The 14,680-nt window shown below is 44.2% G+C and overlaps 3 protein-coding genes and 1 non-coding gene across 4 annotated transcripts; 1 reads left to right on the top strand and 3 right to left on the bottom strand.

Annotated features, from left to right (window-relative positions):
• Positions 1 to 3,631: 3,631 nt before the first annotated feature.
• On the top strand, positions 3,632 to 7,350 carry LOC146295480 (small conductance calcium-activated potassium channel protein 2-like). The gene is made up of 9 exons (XM_084695482.1): positions 3,632 to 4,525; positions 4,746 to 4,841; positions 5,001 to 5,288; positions 5,583 to 5,704; positions 5,862 to 6,003; positions 6,163 to 6,273; positions 6,626 to 6,753; positions 6,911 to 6,980; positions 7,120 to 7,350. Exons 1-9 carry the CDS (start codon positions 3,632 to 3,634, stop codon positions 7,348 to 7,350), a joined length of 2,082 nt encoding a protein of 693 aa, XP_084551608.1.
• A 489-nt stretch (positions 7,351 to 7,839) lies between these two features.
• On the bottom strand, positions 7,840 to 9,635 carry rps27.1 (ribosomal protein S27, isoform 1). The gene is made up of 4 exons (XM_084696369.1): positions 9,544 to 9,635; positions 8,808 to 8,916; positions 8,576 to 8,686; positions 7,840 to 8,104 (listed from the first exon to the last, which is right to left on the bottom strand). The coding sequence occupies exons 1-4, from the start codon at positions 9,547 to 9,549 to the stop codon at positions 8,076 to 8,078; spliced, it is 255 nt and encodes an 84-aa protein (XP_084552495.1). The 5' UTR covers positions 9,550 to 9,635; the 3' UTR covers positions 7,840 to 8,075.
• LOC146295479 (small nucleolar RNA SNORA35) lies at positions 8,334 to 8,464 on the bottom strand. Its single transcript, XR_014754798.1, has one exon. It is a non-coding gene; the product is annotated as a small nucleolar RNA SNORA35 (small nucleolar RNA).
• Positions 9,636 to 9,758: 123 nt separating the features above from the next.
• On the bottom strand, positions 9,759 to 14,226 carry lrrc71 (leucine rich repeat containing 71). Its single transcript, XM_084696368.1, has 17 exons — positions 14,008 to 14,226; positions 13,755 to 13,793; positions 13,485 to 13,619; positions 13,133 to 13,252; positions 12,868 to 12,943; positions 12,658 to 12,732; positions 12,419 to 12,487; positions 12,145 to 12,304; positions 11,936 to 12,019; positions 11,690 to 11,764; positions 11,369 to 11,482; positions 11,181 to 11,268; positions 11,011 to 11,090; positions 10,846 to 10,872; positions 10,524 to 10,635; positions 10,249 to 10,340; positions 9,759 to 10,101 (listed from the first exon to the last, which is right to left on the bottom strand). Exons 1-17 carry the CDS (start codon positions 14,087 to 14,089, stop codon positions 9,979 to 9,981), a joined length of 1,551 nt encoding a protein of 516 aa, XP_084552494.1. The 5' UTR covers positions 14,090 to 14,226; the 3' UTR covers positions 9,759 to 9,978.
• Between the last annotated feature and the right edge of the window lie 454 nt (positions 14,227 to 14,680).

Raw genomic sequence — 14,680 nt, 5'->3', positions numbered from 1 at the left:
ACGGAGCCTGAGCTCGCACAAGCCTTCGGCAGATTGCAGTGAGTGAGTGGGGAAAGAGAAAAACATCTCATTGATTCGAGACACCAGTCAGCTCTCTCTCTCTCTCTCTCTCTCTCTCTCTCTCTCTCTCTCTCTCTCTCTCTCTCTCTCTCTCTCTCTCTCTCTCTCTCTCTCTCTCTCTCTCTCTCTCTTCCTCTGTCAGTCTCTCTTTCTCTCCCTTCACCCCCTCCCTTTTAGAGTCCCTTCTATTTCTCTAGGAGGTGGAGCTAAGGAGGAGAACCGGAGACAAGGAAATAATGGATGGAGAGAGAGGGTGAAAGTAAAGGGGGGAGAGAAAAGAAGAGAAGGGGGGTACTGTGGTGTGTTGGCCAGCCCTTATTTGACCTTCTCGGGGCTATATAAACGGACCCGGTTGGAATTCATGAACACATGAATATATGAATTACAACCATTAATAGAGGGGGGTCTTGTGGTTCCTTGTGGAATATTACTGCCACAGTGTATGGTGGTGGTTTGCATGTGTCTGAGGGGTTGTTCTAGGTATTGTAGGTGAGGGATGTGTGGCTTTGGAGTTGGTTGAGGGGGGGGGGGGGTTGAATCAGCAGGACGGATGGACTCATGTCTAATTGAGAAAGTGCTGGGCTCTGCAGGAGACTGGGGAATGTGCATAGTTAAACTCCGCTTCTCATTCGTCCTCACGAAGTGCTGATGCAGGGACGGAGGGAGGAGAGAGACGGAGAGCGTGAGAGCGAGGCAGGGAGGGTGGAAGGGAAAAAGAAAGAGGGGTACTGTATAATAGATTACCCTATTACTTCTGCTGCCCCCCTCGATATCCAAAGGTTCCTGGGGGGCTGTCAGACATCCTGTGTGCTCAGGAGGAACGTCGCCACGCTCGAATGCACACAGCATGAAAGGAAGGCCCTGCAATCCTATAGGGTGCCAGAGAAAAGAGAGAGTCAGTGGGAAAAGCTTGGGTGAAGTACCAAAAACAGCACCAAGCGTGGAAGGAACACAGCTCTAATATATCACCACGGGAGAAAAAGATTTTCTGCGGTAATTGCAGAGCTAAAATTGCCTTTTCAGTATGGCCTTCGCACACCTGGCCTCAGCTGTTGATCTGGTGGGATAGAAGTCTGGTCTGCTGTTAGGATAAATATTTAGCTTCAAAATAAAACCATAATGCTGGGTTAAAAAAACTGATCAGAGACAACGAGGTGTGGGTGACATCTTGTGGCTGATACTGAAAGGGCATTGTGAGTGCAACAAATTTATGTGGCCTATATAAGTGCTTTATTATTTCAGTGGCAGTTTTGGGTGAGGGTTAAGGATAACTGGGTGCAGGAGAGAATGTAGAGACTATTAAGAAATGGACGAGGACTCCAAAAGTGAGACTGTTTACGTGCGGTGAGCTGATAATGGGGATGATAAGGATAATCCTGCGACCAAACCGTGTACACTGTGCCTTTGACTGCTGAGGTCTGCCCCTGACAATGCACAAGCCATTAGTCATTGTGCTTTGCTGTGTTTTAATGACTCCGCTGATTGGATGAGACATCCTAACACGCTGACGCTCCCCCACCACTTAATAGGGTATTATCGACAGCCAAGCTCATACATCCACAGCGGCCGGGTCTTCTGACTTCTCGCAGTAGCCTAGCTGAGCACGGAGGCTGGCCGGCCGTCTAGATTGAAGTCATTCACCTGTCTAATTACTGGAGAACAGCATCAAGCTCCAAGGTTTATTCGTTTGAAATACAATGAAATGCAAACCTCCGAGCATTAAGACAGAGTCTACGTAGAGACAGTACATCTAAAATAAAATAAATTTAGGCTCAATCCAAATCTCACGCTAAGTTGAGTAGTCTATCTCTGCGCTTCATCAGTGCACCATTTTGACGTCACTTTGGAGAAAGAAAAAAAAAAGCATCTGCTAAATATATAAAATGTCAAATGTAAACGTCAAATGCTTAGTGATCAGGCTGAGGGTGAAGCTGAGCCCTTGGAGCCAGGTGTGAGGGTGCTGAAGGGCTGGAGCTCCTGGGCAAGCCTGCAGATGGGCCATGTTTGCAGCGTAAGCATTTACTGGTTCTACCTGCAAGTAGAGATAGTGGAAGACAGCAGCTTTCCCAGGGTACAGAGACACACAGTAGGAAGTCCCAGTATTGAAGGTAGCTGGTGATGGGGTCTGTAATAGGGTCAGCCCACCAGGTTGTGTAGTCCAGATGTCCTAGAGAGGAATCATTGAAAAACAGGCTGCACTGAGATTTGAGATTTCCCTTCCTTTCTTTTCACTTCTCTCTCTCTCTCCCGCTCATTCAGACTCATTCTTAGCTCTGTTTTATATCAGCTCTGAGTAAAGAACATGTCTTTTGATGAGATTTATGTACTGTATAAATCTTTCTCCATCCATCCATCCTCCTTCCACCCCTCCTTCTCGGTGCTCTGTCTGTGGCGCCGGTATCTGCAATGGCAATCTGTCACATGAAGAATTATTAGATGAGATAAACGATCCCAGATGTATTTGTTATGACGTTAATACTTAATACTTTTTCCTCCAGCATATTGACAGGGTAAAGGGGTGACACATTTAATATTTCATAAGCCTATAAGTATCGGCTCTGTGACGCTCATACTAACTTGATTAAGATGTCACATTCCCTAATCTGTGAACCGTCAGCAGGACCATCACTCACTCTCGCAGATTAAATTGGAGGAGATCCAAATTGTAGCTTTAAGAGTCCCCTTGAAAACATAGCTTTAAAAAAAAAAGAGAAAAAAATACACATACAGGAAAGTCTATCACTTACTGGATCAATGTCTACTAGCCCTGCCTTAAATCCACACTGACACACACACACACACAGAAATACGCCAGCAATATCCAAAGATGTGGAACAAACCTTTTTAAGGTTTTAAGGAAGTTGCTGGAGATTTTATGAAGTACTTTTTTTTACTATACCACTAATGATTGGTTTTAATAATTTAAATGGCATGGAACCCTTAAACTATGCATGGACATTGTACTGAGATTCCATCACATGGATTGGAAGTTAATACTGTAACATCTTCTTATATCTATGGGAGGGGCTTGGAGCTGGCTCTGTTTTCTGGATCACAGTTCTGTCTGGAAAAACAGACAGATTAGGAATTATTTAAATGTCTTCCTATATTCAAGTCAATTAATTTCAGGCTATTGGATCATGATCTAACTAAAGGTTTAAACCACTGGGAACCTCTTCAGTGTCAAGCTTCATTGGATACTTCAGAAGGTTTCTCGTCAGGTAAGACTGAAAAAAGGAAACTGTTTTACGCTACATAGAGGCTTTAGCTGCACCATTGCGATGTAGTAGACATAAATGTATTTAGTCATTATCAAAAAGGTATTTTCAGCTGAGCAGTGGGGAGGGGGAATGGACATTCCAGAATAAGATGTTTTTGTTTGTTTGTTTTTTACACAAACTTTTACACTTTTGGGTGTGTTTATCTCCTATGCAGAGAACACGTGACTTGTTTGCAATGCTAATCATTGAGGAGCCTTTCTGACAGTTTCATTCTTGTACCTCTGTTTCTCCAATACAGTCCTCATAAAGTCAGTCAGACACAGTGACGCACCAACTGTGCTTGTTATACCATGGAGCCTTCTCCCTCTATTAACTTTTCAACGCTGGAGGGCAACTTAGAAGCAGAAGACCATCATCCCCTCATGAGAATGGTTCCTCCTCCACCTGCCTTCAGCAGCCAATGCGGGATACACCACTCACTCCAAAAAGGGGGGGATTACTCAGTGTGGCTGGATAGACCCCAGCCGCTGTCTGCCCAGCTTTTGTACAACGGCCAACTCCATGCTTCGCCCTCACCCTGCTCGAACAGACGGGTGGAGCAGGAGAGGGAGAGAGTGAGGGATGTACAGAAAGAGAAGAAAAACGAACGATCATCTGGGAACAAACCGAATAAAAAGTACAAAGCCCGGGGCTGGGGCTCCATGAAAAGTCCAAAAAAGAGTCCCAAGAAATGTCCACAGAACAGACTATCCTACAATGACATCCCTATGGGGCCCTACACGTTACCTGGGTCCCCCTATAATGGACTGGGCCGGTCCCAACTGAACTTGATGGATAGAGAGAGAGACCTGTGCAACGACAAAGGTGGCAGGCCCGATGCCACGTCACTGGAGATGTACGAGCAACGCAGTCTCCCCGAGATCATCATCACCACCAAAGAGGATTTCCCTCAACAGGACCTGAATGAGACCCCCGGCTTCCAGCAGGACTCGGACCAGGTCCTCACACCGGCTAAGGAGCTCCAGGCTGGGGTTGAGGAGATCCATGCTAGCCCAGGGAGGTCCAGGCATGCGGTCAGGGACTGTCCCGGAAGAAGGAGCCAGAACATTGGCTGCAGACTGGTCCACCGAAGAAAGCTGTTTGAGAGGAGGCAGGGACTGAACGACTATGCACTGGCTGTGGGGATCTTTGGCATGGTGGTCATGGTGATGGAGACAGAGCTCTCCTGGAGTGTCTACAGCAAGGTCAGCTAACGATTACATTCTAGTCACTTTGGAAACAAGTTGATCTTAAAGTGTTCTAAATAGGGTATTGTGAGACTAATCAATAATGGTGTGGATCCACTCCTTTTTATGCATTTCATTCACATCAGACAAATTCTTATTTCCAATGTCAGAATGACAGTTGAATAATGGCAGCCCTGGTGGAATTGTTATTGTTTGTCAAAACATGTGTTCCCTACAGAGTTCCATATACTCCCTGGCTCTGAAGTCCGTCATTACTTTGTCTACGGCCATCCTGCTTGGGCTTATTGTAGCCTACCACATGTGTGAGGTCCAGGTACTGGATTTGCCACCTATAGGAGATCCATCAACTTCTTCTGTCTAACCTTCAAGATCACCTTCGACAAATAGTTATTACAACCATGTTTCATATACTGTATCGCTGTAAGTATAATTGTTTCAGTTAAACAGACACAAGTTTATCTCTCTCCGGCAGCTCTACATCCATGACAGTGGCGCAGAAGACTGGCGAATTGCCATGACGACCGAGCGGGTCACCCTGATTGCCTTGGAGATGGCCGTGGCGGCCATCCACCCGTTCCCGTTGGGCCTGCCGCTGGCGTGGAGGGAGCTGGCGCTCACGCCCTCGCTCTCCGAGTCGGAGCTGGAGATCGTGCTGGCGCTGCCCATGTTCCTGCGGCTTTACCTGCTGGGACGCTGCATGATGCTGCACAGCCGCCTCGTCACCGACACGGCCTCCCGCAGCATCGGAGCCCTCAACAAGGTCAGGGGTCGACCAAGGGGCAAAGGTCACCAGTCTGACTTGCCAGCGGGCACACGCAGCATTGACTGTGACCTCTACCCTTTGACACTACCCCCTGCCCTGTTCCCAATATTAAATTATGTGCTTACAAAATCCTTCTTTGTAATCTCTTCCCTTGTTATTGCTTTTTTTAAGTGTGACGCCATTGATGACCTTCAGTCCATAATACCAAACCTCCCATTCATACTCTGTTGTCTCTCTACAATACCTGAATTACCCTTTCTGTTGGTGTATGTGCCTGTGTGGGCTTGCTAGATTCACTTCAACACTCGCTTCGTGATGAAAGCCCTGATGACTATCTATCCTGGCACGGTGCTGATGATCTTCAGCGTGTCGCTGTGGATTGTGGCTGCCTGGGGCCTACACGTCTGTGAGAGGTAGACACACCAGTCCTGACCCCTGGCTTCTCATGGGTCCGATTTCTTCATCATTAATAAACATCACTTTTAAAGTGACATCATTTATTTAAAAAAAAACCTTTGGCGGATTCACATATCCTCAAGGTTTGATCTTTCTGATGAATGCTAATCTCAGGCACCATAACTATCGGGACCTGAGCAGTAACTACATGGAAGCCCTGTGGATGGTATCCGTCACCTTCCTGTCCATTGGCTACGGGGATGTGGTGCCACACACCTACTGTGGACGCAGCATCTGTCTTCTCACTGGAATCATGGTGAAGAATCAAATAACCTGGCAACAAAAAAAGAGTATAAATGTAACAACAATGCAATCTTGACAGCATGACGTATCCTATGATTATTGATCTTCACTGTCTGTCTGTCTGTATGTCTGTCTGTCTGTCTGTCTGTCTGACACACACACAATCCTGCAGGGGGCTGGATGCACGGTTTTGGTGGTGGCGGTGGTTGCCAGGAAACTGGAGCTGAGCAGAGCAGAGAAACACGTCCACAACTTCATGATGGATTCCCACATCACCAAGAGGGTAGCTGTTAGACTCACAAGTCCAAGAGTGAAACATTTTGTACATTTGAATTCACTTGAGACAAATGTATTTTCTGAGCCCGTCACAGCAGGCTCTGTCGTGATACATATCAACACTGTCCAATAGCATTTCTGGTAGACTGAATTGTTGAGTTATTGTTACACTGCAGTTGAAATGTTATTTGTGCACCATGCCTGGTAAATACATACCAGACCATTCCTTGACTCTAACCTCTGATTCTGAATGTTCTGCTCTTTCTGTATGAACCATTTATGTTACTTTGACAAGTGTCTACTAAGTGAATGAAATTCAAAATGAATTATTTTTTAGCTCTAGTTTTATTTTTATCCAGATAAAAATTGCAGCAGCAAATGTGCTGAGGGAAACGTGGATGATCTATAAACACACCAAGCTGTCGAGAGAGAGACACCACTCCAGGGTGCGCATGCACCAGAGAAAACTCCTATTGGCTATCCACCAGTAAGGAGCCAGCCAATCACACCGTTCCCTATACTGACCTAACAATCAGATTAATGCTCACCTTCGTACTCTTCCACTATGACCTCAATACAAATATTTAGAGGTTGAATCACAGGATACATTTCTGAATGCTTGATTCTGAGTCCTCTTACTTCAGGCTGCGGGATGTTAAGATGGAGAAGAGGAAACTGATGGACCAGGCCAACACTCTAGTGGACCTTGGCAAGGTGAGGTGGGCTTGGTGAAGATGGGGCCTAACCTATCCTGCATCCAATAACCAAATCAAGTTTAGTAACATGCAGCTATTTGATTGGTGTGAATTTTTCTTTGTGTTTCTCCACACTCAATTATTGTTGAGTAACCCAGATGCAGAATATGATGTATGATATGCTGTCAGAGGTACAAGGTTGCAGAGGAGACCTGGAGACGCATGTGAAGAACCTGGAGGCACATGTAGTGGAGCTGAGGGAGGGCTTTAGGACCCTGATGCCCCTCCTCTCCAGCACTCTCTCCACACAGAACTCCTCAATCCGACATCTGCTGAGAGAGAGGGAGGTTCAGGCAGAGACAGCCAGTATGGGTGGACAGGATAGGTAAAGAAAATAGACATCCTGAGACCAATGACCACTCTGAACTTTAGAAACAATATTTGAAGCAATTTATAAAACCTTCCCAGTCCAAAGAGATCTGTAGGTTTGGGACAAAGGTAGGATTGACACCAGGGTTGACAAATACTGTGTTTAGACAATTTGCAAGTAACTTGTTTACAGCATTTTTTGTGTAATAGGGGCACATTTTAGCCAAAGACAGTGTGACAGTTTAGCACTTATATGATAGTGCAGAAAATGGTAGAAAAGGTTGAGGTGACAGGATCATATGGATTTACCTTTTTTCCATTATATTAGTGGGACAGTCCATCAAAAAGACCTTAAAATAGCAAAAAGACATGTAAATTATACTGAATGTCCCCATTTGTTTAAATAATTCTACAATTTTGCAATTGTATCCCTTTTTCTGCCAAGTATGAAATGTTACCATGTAAGCATGATGTGCAAATACTTGCAAAAAAATAAAACATTACACCAATTCTTTAGCCAAAACACTTTTATTAAGAGACAGGAGGTTGAAGGGCAGAGTTACAGCAACTAACTGATCTGTCATTTTCAACAAGCACTTTCATCATCTTGCTGCCAGTCTTCCAGTGTGGTTCTCGCGATTTCCGCTGGGTCTTAAGTACCCGGCCGTCATTTTGGGGCCAGGGCAGCTGATATCAACCGGTCCAACCACTCCTCTCCCTCATACTGGGGGCGCTGGATGCAGAATTAGTGCTGCTTCCTCCTGAATGAGCACCCTGACAGATGGAAAAACACAGTCAGGCCACAAGAACAAAAGGGGGTATTACAGCTTACGTTGCACTGGTCTCTGGATGCTGCCGTCTGTGTTTGTGGACACATTGTAGAAGGAATGTGCATTTCATTATATAACACATCTTCTAAAATCATGTTCTAATGCAGCTCATAGGTACCCAATCAGCTTGGCATAATGAAGATTAAGACGTTGACAGTGACTTTATAAGAGACATTTGTTCTCAACTTTCGAAAGGGGGGCGCCAATGGTCTAGCACAACCCTTCTGCAAAGAGAGGTTCATCTAGCACTGGAATGAGATTGAAAAACCATGGGAGGTAGTTGTCCAGTCACTTGGCAGTGCGGGAAATCGAAAAATGAAAGATTCACCCCCCCCACCCCCCACCCAGGGAACGCAACTGAGGCAAAGCAGAGTAAAATTCGGGTCGGGAATGTTTCATATGGGAGACAGCTTACCCTCTGTGAGACGTGCTTTGCCCCCAGTTGGCTGACACAAGACAGTGGAACAGCCAACACACAGAACAACAGTCTGGGCGTGGCTGAACACCGTTGTAATCTTGTAGCATCCTATGGGGAAAACACAGAGCAACACAGTATTATTTGTTAATGTAAATAAAATAAAATACCACCAAATAATCTACAACATAATGATGTCGAGCTAATTCACTGGTGGTGAAGTGGGGCTTACCTGGACACTTAACATCCATGAAGTAAGAGTTTGGACACTGGACGAGTCGCTTCTTCTTGTGACTCCTCTTCTCCTCCTCAGGGGATGGGTGCAACAAGTCTTTTGCGAGCTGTTAATGACAAGACATGTTTATTCTCAGGTTCGATTGGTCTAGCGAGATGTTGAGCAGTGCCAAAGTATCTACACAGCTCATTCGGACCATAGAGTAGGACAACTGCTTCCACAGCTCAAATCTAGCTAACTAGCAAGCAAACTATGGAATTTACATGGTCTTGATTAAATATTACACCAACGTTGTTTTAAACTGCCTATGCCACATTGCTGGTTGGCTGGGTACTGTAACCTAGATGGCGAACTTTGCAAATCTAATCCAACTTGATAACAAGCATTTTGTCAGACAATTGCACGTATTTTTATTTATGTGGAGCAACAGCATCTCTCAAGAGGTAATTAATTGTACACCAGGTTGCCCAAAACTGCGTTCTGCGTAAGAGTTCGTTTCTCTGGGCAGCGCTGTCACCATGTTTGCAATATGCGCGTCGCCATCTTTTATTACAATGCGCTAGCAATGCACGCGTGTAAAAGATTATGTACAACCCAATCGACGCAACGGATAGGGTTGGAAACCACAACGGTACATTCTTCACTATTTTATTAAATGATTAAGTATCGCATGGGGTTCTAAAACTCCGTGCAAGTAGGAAGACATAAATTGTAATCCAGCGCGGTTACTCACTGGCATGTTGGCGAAGATATAGCCGCTGCCGGAAAGGAAGCTAAACCGGAAGGAAGGGGTTCATATTGGCGATGCCTTTGCTAAACAGGCAGGAAGCGAGTAAATGGAATCAAACTGGCAGACATATTTATAAGGTCTAAACTGTTCCTTGACGTTTTAAACACACCAATGTTAAATAAAGCAGTTCAATTCCATTAAAAGTAATTCTTTATTAACAGATGGCAAATAATTGAGACCCAAACAATGTCACGAGTAATGCAAAGTTATTGACTTTCAATCAAATAAGATACATCCATAATTAACTAATTTACTGTAGTTATGTGGGATGACATCTGTACTCAGTAATATATAATAAAGTGGAAGACAAAACAACTAAATATATATTTAGAGGATGAATGAAGATGCATGGGATCAATATCATATCCTCTTACAAGACTATGCAACCTGCCCCTGGTCCTCCTCAGGCTGACTGATGGCAGTTTTGTTAAGTGGGTCTCTGTGTGACATTATCTCTTGTATCTTTTGGAAAACTTCACAATCTTGAGGAAAGCGGTTCCTCTGCAGGAAAGAAAGAGTGCATAGGATGGAGTCACGTTAAGGTTTGCAGACCTTGTGTGACTCAGTGTCTGATACAACTATGATATCATATCGTGGAATAGATATATCTTATATGATAGAGATGAGAGGATAATAAAAGAGACTCACATTGAGACAAAGACGTAGCAAGCCTCCTGCTTCACCCTGTGCAACGAGTGAGGGCAGGAACAGGAGGAGAGATTTCTCTGTCAGCCTGTTGCCTTAAGAGACCACACATTCAACAACAGATTTTAATTCATTTTAAATCTACTCGGATGATTTGTAACTATAACTAATGCACAATTATTCTATTTTCTTTTACAGTGGGATTCACCTTAGGCAAGATCTTTGATAAGGTGAGGGATGATATAGTGAGGGAGGATTGCAGAGGAAGTGCCACTCACCTGCCATGTTAAGGGAGGTGAGAGCTGTGTTCCCAGGCAGAATGACCTGGCCTCCAGCGTGCTGCACTCCTGCTTCCAGCAGGGGGCTCACTATCTCAACCAACTCAGCTGACTGGTTGTGTGTGTGTGTGAGAGAAAGAGAGAGAGAGAGAGAGAGAGAGAGAGAGAGAGAGAGAGAGAGAGAGAGAGAGAGAGAGAGAGAGAGAGAGAGAGAGAGAGAGAGAGAGACAACAGTTGCCTCTCATCAGCATTCATAAAGCATTCTTTTTATTATCTATGACTAACAACACCCAAATACAAACCTCAACAGAAGCATACAAACCTTATTCTGTGTACCATTGCTTTTATCCTGCACAAAGACAGACAGAGCGATGAGCTTTCAGCTTCGGAACATCGTCTTAATAAATCCAGTGGCATATATATCGCAAAAGGTTATTTCTGTGATAAAGGTACAACACAATAAACCTAGCGTTGTGTGTTTCAGTACCTCTGGGTCTGATACAAAAGGACGTTTTTCTTTGCCCCCTGCCTTTCCCCCTTTACCTTTGGGCACCTTGGTGTCGGACACTTAGAACGAACCGGACAGAAAAAATTAGAACACTCATTATAAACACAGCTGTGTAACATTTGTATCAGTTGTCAAAAAAAAATCCTTACCTTTCTTGCTGAGTTTGAGCTCCTCTTTCTTTCCCGCTGCAGCCCCTGCCTGATTAGCAGCTGGCTTCTCATCTTTTTTGGGCGTGTCCTGGAACGACACACTTCTAGTTAAGTGATGGGACAGACTTGGCAGCCTCTGATTCCCTTTGTTAACTCAAGGAAGCGAGAGCCCTGAGGAGGTGACCTACCTTCTTTCTGGAAGCGCTCTTGGTCCCCTTGCTGACGTTGCGCTCCAGAGAGGAGCTGCTGGGGATGGAGAGAGGACGGTCACACTTTGAGTCAGCGCTGACTGCTTGAGAGGGCTGAACAAGCAGGGAGGGAAGGGAAACTCCGATAAGAGACTTGAGATGAAAATAGGTCTACTGGACAAATGGGTGGGGGGGGGGTGGGTAACCAATAGCTGGATAGTGATATTTTCAAGGATTTATTCATTAATTTTGAGCACTTTTAAAAGGGAGTTGTTTTACAAGACGCTTAGAGAGAATGAGTGGATGCTTTCCCCCTCTCACCGACTGGTCCCTAGTCAGCAGCAGCTTTCTCCTTTCCACTATCTCCTCGTGGCTCAGGGCAAATGGACCAAGTACCTTGACAGGGCGGATGGAGAATTGTACAACAAGCCACACAAAGAGGAGCACATGACAGCACTCCAGAACACTATAAAACATACAGTATGTCAAGAGTAAACTTGATATAAACTTGATATTTTGAAGCATTTAAGACACCAGAACAGGGAGCTAACAGGTGTTTGTTCCTACCTCTGCCAAACGGGCAGCCCCAGAGTCTCCTATTTGGTTGTTGGCCAGAGAGAGACAAAGCAAGGAGCGATTCAGACGCAGACCCTGGAACAACAGACCAAGTGGCAACACTTTGATGAAATGGATCATGAGTATCCATTATCATCCCAAGCAATATTATCTTCATCAAAAGCTGGATGTTTAAAAAAGGGCATACATTTATAATATACCTGTGCTATATGAACGGCTCCTGCATCCCCAATGGAATTGAAGGCCAGGTTCAGATGTAAAAGAGTCTTATTGGCCGAGTTGCTTGTTGACAGGGCTGAGCCAATAAGACGAGCCCCCTCTTCTCCGATCCGGTTGTTTCGAAGTGATAGGTGAGTAAGGCTTGAATTAAAAGGACGAGTAGTAAGAATGACACCTACTTGAACAGGGAGGTGTGTTTGCGAGGGTGTATATGCAAGTGCATCTGTGGATTTGCCGACTCAAACTGTAACTCACACACTATCTTCAGATAGAAGAAGGTGGTAACTCTGCTCCGGAATAGGGTTTCCCTCCAAAACGACATTCCTGGCAGAGAAACAGAAGAATAATCTCAAATTAAATTGCTCTAGAAAATCTTTTTTTCCCTTAATATACAGTATGTCTTAGTATGCTGTATGTCTATGTCGCTTAAATCAACTGTGTGTCAACAGCGTGAAGCACATGCAAGGAGCAAGATCCTCAAATCGCCCAGTCACCTGAGGTTGGAGCACAGTGAGATTGTATTCCTAATGGAGATCAGACTTTGCTCCGTCAGACCAGCCCTCCACAGACTGTAACACAGCACGCATACTAAACCAATCTCCCAAAAAACAATTTCTACGTCAGATGGTACAATTTCAGATGTGTGTTGCTGTTGTATTTTTCATTGCATTAGATGAGAAGGTACTGTCATGAAGGCTACTCACTGCAGGTTTTGTAGATGGCTTAGCGATGGAAGAGTTTTCTTCAGCACTCGCGCCTTAAGCTCATCCACCTTCCACCCTGAAAGATGATTTCAAAGAGTCATGTCTTTAATAACCATGCTTGTTTTGATTCAAGATGATGTGCGTAATTTAGAAAAGCTTCATGGTACACCATGTCAAACCTGGCAAACTAGAAACGACAATATACCGTTTAGTTTGTTCGACCGAGTTGTTTCGAATACAGTAAATAGCTAAGTTCTGGTCTCACCAAATATCCTGACCTCTTTGACACTGCAAGGGTCCTCATTCTCCAGGTCTACCAGAAGGCGTGGCTTTGGGCACCATGTAGTGGTTACTAATCCAGCACCCATCTGGGATTGACTGTCCTCTAAGACCCACAGGATGTTGTTGATATGCAAGATTAACAGTTGGAAAATGTTAATGAGTTAGGATAAAAAGGAAATAAACAACCACTTAAACATGACAAGAGTCATGCATGTGTGAGGAGGGGGGATGGCAAAAGTGAATCAGTTAAAGAATCGAAGAGGCAAAAGGGACGGGAGATGCTAGAGATACATGTAGTCGTGAATGACAGTGCCAAGTCAACTGCCAACTGTTACCTATATTGCCTCTGTCTATGGTTGGGGAAACAGAGGTAGGATGTCTTATGGCGACAGAAGGGATTTCCCCCATTCCCAGAAGACCACAAAGCTCAGGGAAGTCTATCTCCAGACTGCCAGAACACTGATAATCATCTACAGGGAGGTAGAGGAAATTCGTATTATACTAATTCTAAGCAACTCATCTAGCTATTACTGTGAAGCATTACTGTGAAGTGGCAGCACTGTTACTTAGGAAAAAGGGATCTGATGACAACTATTTGTTCTCACCTATGTTCTGAACTGGACATCTATCCTGAACGTTTAAGCCTAAAAGTAAAGAACAACAACATATTACCGAGAAAGACATTCAGACAGTGATACCGTCAAGGCTATCCCTATGTAACACGTTTGCTAACGTTATTTAATGGTGAATTATATTTATTATTTGCACAATTAGTTTAGCCGGCGCTGACGTGAACTGTTACAGTAGCGTTAGCTACTGTACTGACTGTATGCTAACGTCAACTAGCTTGCTGTATACCTGCTGTTTTCGAGAGTTGTTCCTCAACTCCTGCATTGCCCTTTTCTGTCTTCTCTTTTGCCTTTTCAACTCGCTTTCCCATTTTGCCTGTTTAGATAGGCTAATTGAAAATATATTAAGTTAGTCTAGTAAAGCAAGCTAGCTCTATAGACGAGCAGCGTCATTAAGTGTTGCTATGGCAGCAACTAGTTAAACAGAAAGGTGTGTAGGATGAGAAGTGAATAATGTTGTCTCACATGATATCAGTCTAGCTCTACTAAGAATGTTTATTTAACCTTTATAAACAGAAAGGTGTGTAGGATAAAGTGAATAATGTTGTCTCACAATATTAGTCTAGCTCTACTAAGAATGTTTATTTAACCTTAATATCCGATTTGTTACATGGTGTGTCTGGTATTATTAGTGCAAACACAAATGCAAGCTGTCTTGACATACAATTGGTAAATGTAGGTAAATATTCATATTAGATTACTGACACTTGGCTGGCTCTATGATGCGTGATAAATGGTCTTTCAGCGCAAGGTCTATGAAAGACGCAAACAACGTGACAAAATGCTATGGGGTAAAGTTGTGACTCAAATCGTTTTACTAACAGTCCGAGTGTTACCTTCCAATCCTTAAAATATAAACAATTTTTTACACAGAAGGTCACAGAAAGCAGAAGGTCGGTGAG

Source organism: Hypomesus nipponensis, chromosome 4 (assembly GCF_054491055.1).
Source record: "Hypomesus nipponensis isolate SF chromosome 4, ASM5449105v1, whole genome shotgun sequence".
Lineage (NCBI taxonomy): Eukaryota > Metazoa > Chordata > Actinopteri > Osmeriformes > Osmeridae > Hypomesus > Hypomesus nipponensis.
Note: the sequence above shows the minus strand (reverse complement) of the source record. Positions and strands in the feature narration are given on the sequence as shown.

Coding starts and splice junctions, on each gene's coding strand:
- lrrc71 (XM_084696368.1), bottom strand. CDS start 14,089: ATGGGAAAGCGAGTTGAAAAGGCAAAAGAGAAGACAGAAAAGGGCAAT. Junction 12,944..13,132: donor CAAAGAGGTCAGGATATTTG/GTGAGACCAGAA, acceptor ATCATCTTTCAG/GGTGGAAGGTGGATGAGCTT. Junction 11,765..11,935: donor GGGCTGCCCGTTTGGCAGAG/GTAGGAACAAAC, acceptor CGCCCTGTCAAG/GTACTTGGTCCATTTGCCCT.
- LOC146295480 (XM_084695482.1), top strand. CDS start 3,632: ATGGAGCCTTCTCCCTCTATTAACTTTTCAACGCTGGAGGGCAACTTA. Junction 4,842..5,000: donor ACCACATGTGTGAGGTCCAG/GTACTGGATTTG, acceptor TCTCTCCGGCAG/CTCTACATCCATGACAGTGG. Junction 5,289..5,582: donor GCATCGGAGCCCTCAACAAG/GTCAGGGGTCGA, acceptor TGGGCTTGCTAG/ATTCACTTCAACACTCGCTT.
- rps27.1 (XM_084696369.1), bottom strand. Junction 8,687..8,807: donor CATGGATGTTAAGTGTCCAG/GTAAGCCCCACT, acceptor TTTTCCCCATAG/GATGCTACAAGATTACAACG. Junction 8,105..8,575: donor CAAAGCACGTCTCACAGAGG/GTAAGCTGTCTC, acceptor TCCATCTGTCAG/GGTGCTCATTCAGGAGGAAG.